Source organism: Myxine glutinosa, chromosome 11 (assembly GCF_964187855.1).
Source record: "Myxine glutinosa chromosome 11, kmMyxGlut1.1, whole genome shotgun sequence".
Taxonomy (NCBI): domain Eukaryota; kingdom Metazoa; phylum Chordata; class Myxini; order Myxiniformes; family Myxinidae; genus Myxine; species Myxine glutinosa.
The window spans coordinates 54,764,642-54,780,480 of NC_136271.1; the positions used below are offsets into that span (position 1 = coordinate 54,764,642).

Here is a 15,839-nt window from a genome sequence, read left to right on the forward strand (position 1 = left end):
TATTGGTGATATTATTTATTTGCAATATTGGTGATATTATTTATTTGTAATATTGGTGATATCATTTATTTGTAATATTGGTGATATTATTTATTTGTAATATTGGTGATATTATTTATTTGTAATATTGGTGATATTATTTATTTGTAATATTGGTGATATTATTTATTTGTAATATTGGTGATATTATTTATTTGTAATATTGGTGATATTATTTATTTGTAATTAATTTGTCATCAAAAAAGGTCCAAGTGGTGTAAATCTCTAAATGGTCAAGGGTCTAAGCCATTCTAAAGGGTGTAAAGGGTCTTAATAGTATTAAGGTCTAAGGGGCTGAAAGAGACTTAAGGGGTGTAAAGGTTTAAAGGGTAGAAAAGATTGGATGGGTGAAGGGATCTAAAGCTGTCTGAAGTATTGAAAGGGTCTTAAAGGTAAAAGTCGTCTTATGGGTCTTACGGGTCTTCAGGATCTTTGTGGTCTTTTGGGTCTTCATGGTTTTTAATGGTCTTTTCGGTATTTTGGGTCATTAAAGGTCTTCAAGGTATTTTGGGTCTTCGTGGTCTTTTGGGTCTTCATGGTCTTTTGGTTCTTTGGGGTATTTTGGATCTTCAGGGTCTTTTGGATTTTTGGGTCTTTTGGGTGTTCACGGTCTTTGGTTCATGGTCTTTTTGACAAACTGCTGTGTGTTCCGGTGCTAGCAAAAGCAACATGGAGTGAAGTATGAAATATCTTGCAAGAAGCGTGACACTGGCTATTCGGTCTACAAAGTGGAAGTTAGACATTTTCCAAGAATCTTTAATGCTAGTGGACCTCTGGGTCAGTATTTATTTGATTACACCATATTATTTACGTAGCATATTGGTGCTTCCGAAGCAGTTTGTTGTTGAGGGTGAAACTAGGTGCTTTGCCATTGCCTTCCCAGAGTTATGCGTGCTCTATCCTGTTAAACGCTCATCGTCAAGCAAGTAAGCAACTCGTACCATACTCGGCTCAAATTACCTGCACCATTCAATTGTAGGGTTGGACACTACCAACCATGGGACTGCACTCAGTCTATGACCTCTATGATGAGCCCGTGAGACTCCACATGGAGAAACCGATGGGAACTGAGATCAGATCAAATTATATGTTGTGCTATTTATTTACAAATGGATATTGAACTGGCTGCCTGCTGTGGTGTGCCCTGGTATGACAAAAGATGGTTTTGCCAAAGGATAAGCTATTGTTTGCTTGAGCTAGGGGGAAAAAGATCCATAATTTGTACTTGGATTTCATATCAATATAATCATTACAAACAGTAACGACCCAACTGGCTTGAACAAATTTAGGTGTTACAGTCACATGGGACCGACGAGATGTCTTAAACTCTGGTTTTGTTGTCAAGAGTAGGATGGTTGAACCCCAAGTGATGTGGGTAAAGTGATAAACTTTGTGTCATTATTACTGCTCCAGTAAAGGTGTATATCTTTTAAAAATATGCATCAAGTTTGTTGGATATTGTCATAAAGCATATTGGGGTAGGTTTGACTTATGATAGGAATTCTGAAAACAATTAATTATTGATAATATAATGTTTGAATAAATTGAAATTATCTGACGCAAATGCCCGTTTCGGATAATATGGCCCTTATATGATCTTCCAAACATTGGCAGCTATTATCTAGGGATCGGATGGCTCTAACGTCACCGACTCCAATGTTTTTGACATTTTTGGGGTTACAATGATTAAAACACGAGAAAATATACTGTACATATTATACCATAACATAAAAGCAATGAGCAGGAAACTACATCTTCCCTATTTCAGAATCTTTAGGTTTCCTCTGCACCTGCACCTCCTCACACCTTTCCAAATACACAATGTCCCTCTGGGATTCCACCATCTCATCTAGCATATAATTATTAGCTTCACCTAGCTGTTCCTTATGGGATAGGAGAAGGTATTGCAATTAGTGTGTGTGTGTGTGTGTGTGTGTGTGTGTGTGTGTGTGTGTGTGTGTGTCTGCAGGCAGACAAAATAATGTTAATTTAGTGTCTGTGCGCAGCCTCCTTATGGAGGCCCCAAGTGATTTAAGAGCAGTTCTATAAAGTTGTCTAATGTAAATAATAAATATAACATCTGTACGTGTGATATAACCACAAGTTGATGTTTTACCTTGAATGTAAATTACGTAAAACTTTTCCACACCGGTTCCTGAGTGTGCATTTGCCTGGACCACCCACGATTTAAGATTTGCTGCAACACCTCAAGGCTCGACTAGAGTACCCAGCCTAGGTATGGTTCAGCAAAATTGTCCAAGTTAACCGTAACATATGTGTATCTTGAATGCGCATTATGTCCAAGTTCGAGGATCAATCATGTGCTTCAGAATTTGTGTACATTCTTCACACTGCGTCTGCGTGTTGTCGTAAAGGGCCACACTTTTCTTATCTCCACTTAAAAGGAGGTTTGCTCGGGTGTGATGGGTATCCTGCTAATTCACATATAACTTAATGAATGATTATACGAGTTAATCTTTTACTGCATGCAAACCATCACCGATGTACTTGGTATGATATACATGTGGATAAGGGAATTTATTGGGTAACTAATTAGCCCTGAGCGTTCCCAAGGGGACAGGAAATGCCATTGTAATGGTTGTATGTGTCAGTCAGTGAGTCCGCACTGGTTCTCAGATATACTGTAATGGAACAAGTCTGCAAGAAGGAAGAAAGTCGATTATGGTCTCAATGGGCCTTAAAGAAAGATCGTCTGATGGCGGAAATAACTCCACATTCTTCTCGCAATCTATCTTGCGTAGTGTGTTTCTCACTCACCAGGTTGGCCAGGAGTTCTATGCACATGTTTCTTTGCTGGTATTTTTTCAACCCTCAAGCGTTAATCCCATGCCAAATGAGTACAATGTAGACATCTGCAAATATTTCCATCCAAAAATCAACACTCCCTCTCTCCCACCCCGAAATAATCGTCAAATACCCTTCCACCCACCTTGCAATCCTATTAGCCGTCACTGCCCCCATTACCCAGAACTTCCCACACCTTTACTCCTTCACCCATTTCTTCCAGAATGTCCAAACGCGATTCTAAATCGTCACAAATGATAACCACAACTCGCCATGACCTAATGACCTTACCCTCCACTTTCGTTCCACTGCCATACCACCACTTCCTGCCTTCCACTTCTCCTCCCGCTCCTCATTTTACAACCCCTGCTGATTTCTCTACACTGTGCCAGGTGTCCTACGTAAAGGCAGAAGGGGTGAGTCGTAACCGGGAGCACAAATCTGCCACGGGACAATGGGGGTTCGCACGTTGCCCCCAACAACTTGGCAGGAGCCAATGAGACCCTATGGGAGACGATCTGGCAGCAGATAGGAGCTCTTGGATGGTGCGAGCGGGTTCTCAGACCAATTTTTTTTTTTTTTTACAAAGCCATGCATGAGAAAACAAAACAGTCGGTTGCTCATGGTGGGCCTAAGTACAAAGCGGAGTACTCGATGCGCCGGGTACAATTTCACTTCCTCAAGGTAGAGAAAACAGACACTTGTTTGTACCCAACATGGTAACTGTGAATAATTCATGCTCCCATACTTCTGTAGCTACTGAACTGCTAGAAAGGGCAGATTAAGGGCAACCATTTTGGCACATTCCTGGAGGAATGTTATCATTTTATCTCTGGCTGTCTCCAGGTTGTGAGAAATTGAATTCTGCAACTGTAGGCTGCACGCACTTACAAAAGCGGGTCAAGATAACATACTTTTATGAGCCTCAAGTGAGATTTTCAAGCCATGATACCACCACACACTGAGGATGTAAAGTTGAATCTCCATCTTTCGAGGTAATCCAGTGCCTTGATCCCGTCTGTTGAACTGAATCGATTAAGGGAAGCTATAGACAAAGACCGCACAATTTGGGCAGGGGATTGCTGGTTGAGCAGTTGCCTTCCCCCCCCCCCCCCCCCACCCCCATTAATTAAGAATAGAATAAAAAAAGGAAATTCCATCCTGTGATAATAAATCTCTGGCGTTAAATTTAGCGCCAAAAAGATTTGGAGATCCATTTTTATCCTCCCATTACCGTCCTTTAGGGGCAGGGAAAATCATTCGCGGAGCCTCCACTGAAGTCCAAGAGCTCCATGAAACAACAGCGGTGCTCCCATTAGCGGTACGTGATTAGGAAAAGTCGAATTCCCTGTTTTCAGTAATTGGATGTGACAAAAAGGCTTCTGACGTTTAAGAACTACAAACATGGAGTTTCCCGATTGAACAGCATAAAAAACACTCCCGATCTATGTGGGATCGGGGCAAATGTTGTATGTGGCACTGTCGGTGCAATTGGGATGCTGTGCTCCGACAAACACACCTGGGTGTTAAATAATTCGCTAGAGCTAAACAAATAACAAAGTCGACGGCAAAAGACGAGCTGGGCGAGTCGCAGGTTTTGCTGTTTCGCATTCCCACCGGCAAAGTGCGCTCTTCGGCAACTGCTGCCGTCGGAGGATGAAACGGTGGAGCTCCAGGTAAAGTTGCGGTCGTGAACTTACTCTGGCGAGAAAAATCGATTTGCGCTAAAGCACTCGTCCCCGAGAGTGTAATCCTGGGGCCGGTGCCGACCGGGGGTGTGAGCACCCTGACCTTACTCGGCACCCGCCGGGTGTGCCCGAGGTAGCCCGAGGTTCTGCCGACGGTTAGGGACGGAGAAGGTGCATCGCAAGCGGAATTCGTCGAGAAAGGTTCGACTCACCTTGGTTGGAGGGCTGTGCGATTGTTCGGCTTAAAAGTCCGAGCAGGGCAGGTATAAGGACCGTCAGGCACATTGCGGCAGAGCTCGGGACTCGTTGCATCGTGAAACGCGCAGGCGAGAAGCTCCGACTCCGAGGGCTCCTTTCTCCACGTAAGCGCTCGCAATCCCGCTCCGCACTCCACAGCCTCCTTCCTTTACTGTGTGGTGGAGGAAGCTCCGCTGGGCAGAGCTCGAGTGCTACGCCTCCGCCCAGCGTCCCTTCATGAATGGAACGGAGTGGCGTCTGGGGCGGAGCCGCACGAGAAAGAAACCTCAGTGCTTCCACCTCCCTGCTCCACGCTTCTCCGTCCGGTGAGATAAAGCACTTTGCTTCCTCCATGACCTGGAGCGACGGTGAAGTTCAGAACATAATCGGAGAAGGTCACCCTTGCTTGCAAAGTTCTCTTTGAGCTTCGGCACAATACTTTGGAGTTGTGAGCAATTATTTAAATCTACCTTAGAGGGATTATCTACATCTCATGTAAAGGATTGATACAGTGAAATTACGTCGGGTGAAATGGATTTACTAATCTCTGTGAAAGATAGTGTTGATCTGTGTCGGCGTAAAATATAAGCAATGCATTTTATCAGGTAAATGGTGCCAAGAGTATGGTTAGTTACCACCATGGAAAACGAGGTGCAGATGACATTTGTTCTTCTCTGATTGATGGTTAACATAATTGATGCAGCATGCCATATCTGAATGTTTGAATATCCCAACACACCTTCTTTCCTCCAAGGTTCGACAATCATGAGGTGGACCTGTTCCTTTGAAATCTGACCAGGACCCTTATCTCAAATTTGACTTGGACCTTTGCTGCAAGTGAACTTATGGATATCACAAAAATTATACTTACATTTTTTGGGAGGAACTGTATTATCCAAGTTTGGGCACTTTCATTTTGGATTGGTGCTTCACCAGCAGGGTGTTGGATAGCAAAGTTCACAGTCCATTGGATCGATGTTTTTCAGTGTGTCCCATATGACTGCATTAGCTGATGGATGTTAAAAAACCCAACAATATCACAAGAGAATCACCAACAAATTTCAAATTCCTGCCAAAAGTCAGCTTTAGTCAAACATCAGGCCTGGTCAATCGATTCCTGAAAGACTTGCGCCAAAATTCTCTCCTTGGCTGATGACGCAATTTATTTTTTGCTATACATGATCGAGGTTCATGGAAGAGCTCGAGCAGAATGGTAGGGAACAAAATGAAAATGGGGAAACACCAACAGCAGAGTCGAAGTGAGAGTCAAGGGGAGGCGGAGAAGGACACGTGGGTGGCTAAACGACCTTCATGCAAGGTCAATGGAACACAGCAAGAAGAGGTAGTGGAATGTGCAGATGAACCAGAAAAGGAACAAATCAACCGACAACTAACAAACGAAAAGAGGCAAAGAAGAGGGGAAATCATCATTAGCTGGTAAAAGGGAGTGCTTGGGAATGGGGTAATTTGGGGGTAGAAGAGATCATGAGTATGGATGGGGGATGATGACCTGAGGTGGTTGTGAACTGCTGTCTTCGGGACTAGATGGGGCAATGAATATCCTCGACAGACAATCATTACCATCATGTGCAGCAAATCATCTAACATTCAATAAGTTTGACATTTCCGTTAACCAGAGATTTCCAATTAATTGCCATTCCGTCCTCTCTGTGATCTCACCTGCCGCCATCATTTTTTTCCGGAATGTGCACGAAAGCAGGAACGTGATGTGGGTGGTCTATTGGTTACCAACTCGATAAAGAGAAATTCCCTCGAAAATTATCAACCTACATCTGTCAACTTCAGAATTAAGAGCACTGCCAGAAAAATTTGAACCAACCTCTAATTTTTTTGTCAAAATTTTAGCAGAAAAAGACAGGGGAGGAATTTGGTCCATCAAGACTCATGTACGCCCACCCAATTCTCTATTCACTTAATCTGGTCTCAATTTTTCAATGAAATTTTATTTCCTTTTAATATGTTTTCTTATCTCTGATCGAAGGCTCATAGGGAATCTTGTAGAAACATCAAGAGGCATTCGTGTACTTGAACGTTAATAAATAATAAATAAACATGGTATGTGGGATCACTGGGTCACAAGGTAACATTAACAGAAAAACCCTGGCTAAATGTTGCTGATCTACATTATAATTACTTTATTTAACTCAAACATCCATATCTCATTTCATCTTCTGTCAAAAACTCTATCTGGTCATGGTACCAGCCTAAAAGCCTCCTCTTAAAAATATTTATCCCAACATGATTGCCTCAGGAGTGCGTTCTAGGATGCAGTACTACTATTGGTGAAAAAAGGAGTCTGTTGTTATTTCTTAATCAAATTAGATTCTGATAACACAGATAAAGTCAAGTAACTGTTACACAAATGGAGTAATTTTGACCTTAAAAACAGCTGTGTCATTATATAAGTTGTAAAAATGCAGGTTTGCAGAACATGGGGTTATTATTTCCATGAAATAAATTTAGCTCCATTGATATTCCAAAAACATTAAGTATGTAAAGGACATTGAAGAGAGGAGTGGGGGTTGATTGTAAAATAATTCATACATGAATGAACTCGCAAAGTTCTAAAAACGATACTCACCACAATTGGTTTCCTGATCTATCAATCACCACTAAATGTAATTATTCAAATCAACAACTCCACGGTGTGGTTATTAAATTAGTTAGCAGACCTGGAGCTCAACAAAAAAATTGCATTAAACAAAAACTTACCAAGCAGCAACGATTCAAAAATGTATGTCAAAAAAGCCACAACTCCACTACCCCAAAACTCCTTAACAAAGCTAAAACTCCTCAACTTCTCAACAAAGCCACAACTCCTCAACAAAGCTACAGCTCCTCAACAAAGCTACAACTCCGAAACAAAGCCACAACTCATGAACACAGCCTCAACTCCTCAACAAAGCTACAACTCATCAACAAAGCCGCAACTCCTCAACAAAGCCGAAACTCTTCAACAAAGCCACAACTCTTGAACAAAACCACACCTCCTCAACAAAGCATCCACTCCTCAACAAAGCTACAACTCCTCAACAAAGACACAACTCGTCAACAAAGCCACAACACCTCAACAAAGCCACAACAGCACAACAAAACCACTACTCTGCAACAGAGACAAAACTCTGCAACTCCTCAAGAAAGCCACAACTATGCAACTCCTCGACAAAGCTACAACTATGCAACTCCTCAACAAAGACCCAACTCCCCAACAAAGCCACAACACCTCAACAAAACCACAACAGCTCAACAAAACCACGACTCTGCAACAGAGACAAAACTATGCAACTCCTCAAGAAAGCCACAACTATGCAACTCCTCGACAAAGCTACAACTATGCAACTCCTCAACAAAGACCCAACTCCCCAACAAAGCCACAACACCTCAACAAAGCCACAACAGCTCAACAAAACCACGACTCTGCAACAGAGACAAAACTATGCAACTCCTCAAGAAAGCCACAACTATGCAACATCTCGACAAATCCACAACACCTCAACAAATCCACTACTCTGCAACAGAGACAAAACTCTGCAACAAAGCCACAACTATGCAACTCCTCGACAAAGCTACAACTATGCAACTACTCAACAATGCCACAACTCCACAACTCCTCATCAAAGCCAAAACTACTCAACTCCTCAACAAAGCCACAGGTATGCAACTCCTCAACAAAGCCACAACCATGCAACCCCACAACAAAGCCACAACCCCTCGACAAAGTAGCAACCCCTCAACAAAGTAGTAACCCCTCGACAAAGCCCCAACTCCTCAACAAAGTTGCAAACCCTCAACAAAGCTGAAACTCCTCCCAAAGCCGCAACCCCTCAAAAAAGCAGGAAATAAATAAAGCCGCAATTCCCCAACAAAGCAGGAATTCGTTAATCCATCCACAACTCCTCAACAAAGCCGCAACTCCTCAACAAAGCCGCAACTCCTCAACAAAGCCTGAACTCCTTGCCAAAGCCTCAACTCCTCATCAAAGCCTCAACTCCTCATCAAAGCCTCAACTCTTCACCAAAGCCTCAACTCTTCACCAAAACCTCAACTCTTCACCAAAGCCTCAACTCCTCACTAAAGCCTCAATGCCTCACCAAAGCCGCAACTCCTCAACAAAGCCACAACTCCTCAACAAAGCAGTCACTCCTCAACAAAGCAGGCACTCCTCAACCAAGCAGCCACTCCTCAACAAAACCGCAACTCCTCAACAAAGTAGGAATTAATAAACAAAGCAAACACTCCGCAGCAAAGCAGCCACTCCTCAACAAAGCAGCCACTCCTCAACAAAGCCAAAACTCCTCAACAAAGCAGGAATTTGTCAATAAAGATAAAACCTCAACAAAGCACAAACTACTCAATAAAGAAACAACTCTGAATGTAACTCCCAAGTGTTGGCTGCAATCCATAAAAAAACATAAATTCGAAATTAATTTAGTTTTTCAATTTCAATTATATCTGGACGTTCAGTCAGTGATCAATGGACACGCACCTCTTCATCTTGAGGATATGTATGTGTACACGTATATTTCTATATACATCACAATGTCCTAATGTAGGAGAGTATTAATTACTGAGCTCTCTTTCCACAAATACATCTCGGTACATGCCCTTGTCACGAGATAAATCGATCATCCCTTATTCCGCATCCCATTTTCAGACTTTCCTTTTTATTGTCGCATCTATTAATACTCGGTTCAAATGTAGTGTGCCCTGTGCATTCGTTAGGCTTGGAGCGAGACGGAACGTTTGGCTGACTATACAAGGCCTGCTAATTGAATAACAATGCAGCTCGGAAGGAATCTGCATTGATTAGCTCGGCTTAGAGAGGAGACGAGTCGCGTGTCCGGGGCTGCTGAGCCTGACATTGTCCAAACTCTCAAGCTGGTACAACAGGCATGTGGATGTATATAATAAAAACAATCGTGACTACTTTAAGATTCGTACGTGTCACAACATTAGAAAACACACAATAATGCATGAGTGTGCGCACGTTTTGAGTGGAACAAAAATACAGTAATAACTTTTTTTTATGATTGAACTCATGGAGGGCAAGCTTGACCCAAAGAGACCAAAGCTACGCTACAAAGTTGTGAAAAGGCAACGGAAGAAAGCAAACATTAAAATAATAAAATAGACAACTGAGAAGTACTTGCGAAAAACAGAAAACGGAGGAGAACTGCTCTCAGTCTCAGTTAAGTCAGTTGAGCGACTAAGACAAGATGAATACCAGGGCCGTCATCTCCAGTGACACAATGTCTGCAATGACAAGCGACCGACGAACTACTTTAGCTTTCTTACCAGCAGAGGATTTGCATCCATTGCTGATCTTGCATCCCCCACCATTACGTAAGTCAGTGCTATCCTATATGCCTCCTTGGTGATGGTTGATGGTGATGCCAGAAGTATCACTTTGTAGAAATATCATTGGTAGGCAAGATGGCCACTTCCACCCTCATGGTTCAGGCGGGAGTGTGGATACACACACACACACACACACACACACACACACACACACACACACACACACACACACACACACACACACACACACACACACACACACACACACTGCGAATTGAAGACATGAAGAGAATGCAGAGAACTGAGATAAGAATTATCTAATGGATGAATGGATTGCCCCTGAAAGGAAGAATCCTGAGCTCAGAAAATCGGGAAGAGATTTAAAATCAATACTCGTGAAGAACTGATGAAGAGAAGACCTGATCGGTATGGTCATGTGCAATGATGATCAGAAGATTAAGCTGTAAAAAGAGTAATACAGCTCGAGGGAGAAGGAAGAAAGCCAAGAAGACGTCCTAAAAAAGACATTGATTGAAACTGTCAAGAAGATATGGAATGTTTGGGTTTGCAAAACCATAATGCAGTCGATAGATCCATATGGCATATGGAGGAATGCCCTAATTTGACCAATCCTCAAAATAATGTGAAAATAGTCATAAAACGTTTGTATATGGATATATATATATATATATATATATATATATATATATATATATATATATATATATATATATATATATATACATATACAGACTTGGCATTTAATATGGAATTTTTTTTCTTTCTTGACTTGGGTTTACTTTCTGAACTCAGTATATCAATCTGGTGAGTTTCTTTTACGCTTCGGTGATATCTTTGTCAAAAGAACCATGTCACTGATTGTCTTTCGCAGCAAGAAGTCAATAACAGGATAATATCACAGGTGGCGTGACAAAATGTAAGGACAGGTACATTTGACGATTGGCTTCACAATCGGGTATATAAGGGTTGTTGCGTTCTGTATTAGTGGAAAACAACTGCTGCACGTCTACAAAAGTTATTACCGCTTCCTCTGGAGATGGTCCGTCAACTTGACAATGCTGTTTGTCATGGAGTGGTGGCTTTACGAAATTCTGGCATGAAACAGCGTGCTATTGCTCAGCAGTATGGCATCACAAGGTTAGGTCTCAAAGATCCTGAAACGAAATGCTCAGAGGGGTGTCCCTACTCCAATACCAAGGCCAGGACGTCCACGCAGAGCCACAAGGAGAGATGATCGCCAGCTACACCGGTTAGTCTGCAATAGCTGCACCAAGTCAGCTAATCGGCTTAGGGCTGAGTGGCAGCAACTGACCAATGTGCCTGTATCCAGAAGGCTAGTCAACCAACGACTGGTTCAAGCAGGCTATCGTGCCAGGCGTCCCCTGAGAAAGCCACGCCTGACCAGACAACACAGCCAGCGCCGATTGCAGTGGGCCAGAGAGCACCGTCAATGGCAGCCAGGACACTGGAATCATGTGACCTTCAGTGACGAGTCTAGATTTCTGGTCTATCGTCAAGATGGCTGCGTCCGAGTGTGCAGCCAAGTGCATGAAGCCCACAACGAAGATTGTATAGTGCCAAGAGTCCAAGCTGGAGGTGGTGGGGTGACCGTTTGGGCTGCTTTTCATGCAGGGGGCAAAACTTTTTGCATAATGGAAACCTGAACCAGTTCAAGTACAGGGTCATTCTGGAAGAAACATTGCTTCCATTTGCTCGTGCAGCCTTTCGAGGAAACTTTGTCTTCCAAGATGACAATGCACGGCCTCATCGTGCTCGCATGATCCAACACTTTCTTGCTGACTGTGGTGTAGAGCATATGGGGTGGCCTGCCATGTCCCCGGATATGAATCCGATAGAGAACTTGTGGGCAGAATTAACGCGTCAAATCGACAACTTGGACCAGCAGCCTACCTCTGTGCGTGAATTGCAGCAGACTATTGTCACTGCATGGCAAGCGATTCCTGTCCAAACCTTGGCAAATCTCGTTTTTGACGAGCGATTCCTGTCCAAACCTCGACGTGTACGTGCTATCCTGAATGCTCGTGGGGGTTACACGAAGTACTGAACTGTAATTTTACTGTCCTTAATCCCAGTCATAATTTAGCTTTTGTTGAAATTTTTTTTGGCTAATGTGCAAAATAAAGAGATACTTCTGGAAAACGTACAGAAGTTTAACACAGTACTGTCCGTGAATTGAGTTCGATATCAGTTTACATCACTTTCAAGGATCAATTTATTTGCTTCAAAATGTCAAATGTGGTTTTTGTTTCTTTTAAAGGTCACATTAACAAAATCTAGAATAATTTCAACATAATTCCAATGAACTTTTGGTTCTAAGTCACCTTGAAAAGTAAGTTCACCCCCACAAAAAAAATATTCCATATTAAATGCCAAGTCTGTATATATATATATATATCAGGGTGGCCCGAAAAATTACATGTTTGAATTTTATATCGCACACCCTCTCATTTGAGGTGGCCCGATGAGGAAATAGCACAGTAATAATCTTAGGGCAATCCAACAAGAGTAAGCGGTCTCCCAAAACCCTCAAATAGTACTCTGCAAGACCGGATTCGTTGATATTTCTGGTGTCCAAAACTTTTTTCTCTCTCGGCCAATTCTTTTCAAATGTACACCAGCCTCCATGTGGACCCAAATTTTAGCTTCATCTAATAAGTCCTTTCATATTTAAAAAAAACACATCATCCCCATTGACCCACAAATAGCCCCCAAAGTCCCCCATGAACAACATCATCGAGTCCAAAATCAAACACACTATATTTAAATAATTGTGAATGTGAAACTGCATTCTTTTAACAAAAACAAAAACAGTGTTTAAAAACAAAATCTGTTTAGTAACAAAACAATGGTGCCAGGGCAGTCAGGCTATCAGTGTTACTTGGTGCTCTTGACCAGTTGATTTTTAGTGGCACTGGTTGGCAGAAGCTTCCGGTGATGCTCAACGACCTGGTGGAGGAGCTGGCGCTGCTGGTCATTCTTGGTAAGGACTTCATTAAAGTCAGTAGCCAATTTGACTGCACGTTCTGCACAGTCGTTCACCACCTTCAGTGCACGAACAGTCTTGCATGCTGCAATGTAGTCATCACGCTCGAACCATGTCATCACGTGTCTACTGCGGCCGTCAGGAACTCCTGTGACAAATGAAGTGACTCAAAGAGGTTGAGCGAGCGCTGTGTGACAAACTGTGCCACGGAAAGGTTCCGGAACTCAGGGATCTTGTTTGGAGCCGTACGTCGAACATCTTCTGGGAGTGGATCTCTCTGCAGAGCATTGACGATAGCCCCCTTATCTTCATCAGTGCTGTCATCGCTGAACAAAGGCAGTGGTCCTCACTTAGGTCCTAAGGTCCTCACTTAGGTACCACAAGTGCAGCCGCATTTTATTTTCTGCGACTCTGGCAATTTTTCTGTCAACTTGTTGGTAATCTTCGATCAGCTGTAGCATTAATAAGTCATTTGTCGGAGCAGCTGTAGCCAAAGGTGCTGCAAACCATAAGTTTGCATAGATAGTACAAACAAACAAACAAATTCGTCGCAATGAGTCCATCTCGCGCTTGCTCATGTGGAATTGATGGCGAAATCCAAATATTTTAAGACAATAAATCCCTTTTGCCATCCATCTCGCGCGGTGATAAGCACCAGGAGCACAAAATCCTGTACCTATGTCCATATCCTCTCCCAGGAGCCAAAGTGTGAGTCTCGCGAACTCTAGGTAGTCTTCACGAGGTTGGAAAGTCTCCAGGTGTTGTTGAAGGTTATGGACAACAAGAGTACGGCGAGATTCCAGCCATGCTTTCTCTGATGCACTCAAACTACCTGCACCAGCCTCGTCGCTATCAAGAGCTTCAAACTTCGACTTGTCGATAACATCCCACTGTCACTTGAGTCGACGAAAAAGCTCAATCTCTGGTCCCTTTGAGGTAAACAAAGTATCGAACACAGCGGCTGCATATATTTCAAACATATGGTGACAGCATGCGAGAAAGAGCAGCCGTCGATTGAACGAGTGCTGCACAGCAGTGCTCCACAGAGTGGAATTCTATGTGGAAAGTAAGATCTTGATCGCCATGGAGGCTGGTGTAAATTTGACAAGAATTGTCTGAGAAGAAACATAGTTATGGACACCAGAAATTTCACCGAACGCTGTCACACAGAGTACTTTTAGAGGGTTCTGGGAGACCGCTTACTCTTCTTGGATTGCCCTAAAATTTTAACTGTTGTTTTTCCATCTAACCGCTAAAATGTCACTTGTGTGTGTGCGATATTACAAAAAAAAATACTATATAAAAATTGGCCACCCTAATATATATATATATATATATATATATATATATATATATATATATATATATATATATATATATATATATACATACATATATATATATACAATTTGATGTAATTAATTTTGATGTACTTTGATGTAATTTATATATATATATGTAATTTATATGCATATATATATATACGAGTTGATGTAATTAATTTGATGTAATTAATTTTGATGTACTTTGATGTAATTTATATATATATATGTAATTTATATGCATATATATATATATATATATATGGCCAGCAGGAATGAGGAATTTTTGCAAGGACCCTGAGCGCTGCTCTCAAGAATCCAAGCTAATTGCCAACGAACAATCTCGTTAAAATACCCCGTAAAATAGCCATTAACACTCTTTCACGGAACATTTCCTTTGAATCCTGAAATGCCACTAAAACAGGATAAACAAACTGTTATTGGTCATAGCTTTGCATACTACAAAAGGGGCTTTTAAGAAACGTCCAAATTGGTCCAGATTGCCGGAGCGCATTTGAGGAAAGTGTTGTACATGCTGACATTTTAACCTCAGATGATTCTTCATAAAAAGCTTAATTGCTGATTGTCATCTACAGAAGAGCGAAATCTCGGTTGACATTGGAATGCTTGTATGCTTGTGCTCGAATATAAATGGACTCCAGAAAAGCAGGCCAAGTGCATGGAACGCTCAAAAGTGTCACGGTCGGACAGGGCCCAATAGGCCTACTTCCAGACTGCGTGACCTCACGGAAGGGGGAAAGACAATCCGTCTTTGGCTTCTTCACCCCGCCAAGAATGTCGTTTCCAAAGCCTTGAGCAACTTTCCTTTTTGATTCCGGATGGCAAATTGTCACGTTTGCGATTGTCCAATGATATAATTGCTATGATGGTGAGGTAATGGCTGCCCACCATTTGTGTGACTTGTCAGAAGGCGTTGTCAAACGTGCATGGGAATTGGGTCGGGATGAAGTTTGCACCAAATTTGTGTTGAAATTTTCAATATTTGCTCAAAAACATTGCTTTATTTATCCTTCACAGGAATCTTTCTTTAAATGAAATGAGCAAAAATGAAGATTTCCTTTTTTTACGTAATAGTTGACTGACATCTGCTACTTCCTGTATCTTGGATGTTTTCTTGTTATTTTTTATTTATTTTTATTTTGCTTTATCCTTGTCTTTTTCTAACCTTCCCTTAGCCCTTTACTACCTTGAGTGGCTTAATGACCCGTTTGGGATAACTTCCATAACAATAGTGTAGGTACCAGAATATTTGCAATGACACATTAGACAAGGGAAAACAAGCAATCATTTGTTTCAGCCATTGTGTCTCTGTGTTGTGTACAAAAAGTATGGAAATTATCAAGACGAAAGAGTGACGGGCAACAGAGTTCAAGAAAGCGGTCT

At 42.0% G+C, this 15,839-nt stretch overlaps 1 protein-coding gene across 1 annotated transcript in view; it reads right to left on the reverse strand.

Annotated features, from left to right (window-relative positions):
• LOC137414779 (ephrin type-A receptor 4) overlaps nucleotides 1-4,958 on the reverse strand; it is a 104,473-nt gene extending 99,515 nt beyond the window's left edge. Inside the window, exon 1 of the mRNA XM_078786681.1 lies at nucleotides 4,745-4,958. Within this exon, the coding sequence (XP_078642807.1) occupies nucleotides 4,745-4,844 (100 nt within the window). The 5' untranslated portion in view covers nucleotides 4,845-4,958. The remainder of the gene's footprint in view (nucleotides 1-4,744) is intronic.
• Nucleotides 4,959-15,839: the final 10,881 nt, after the last annotated feature.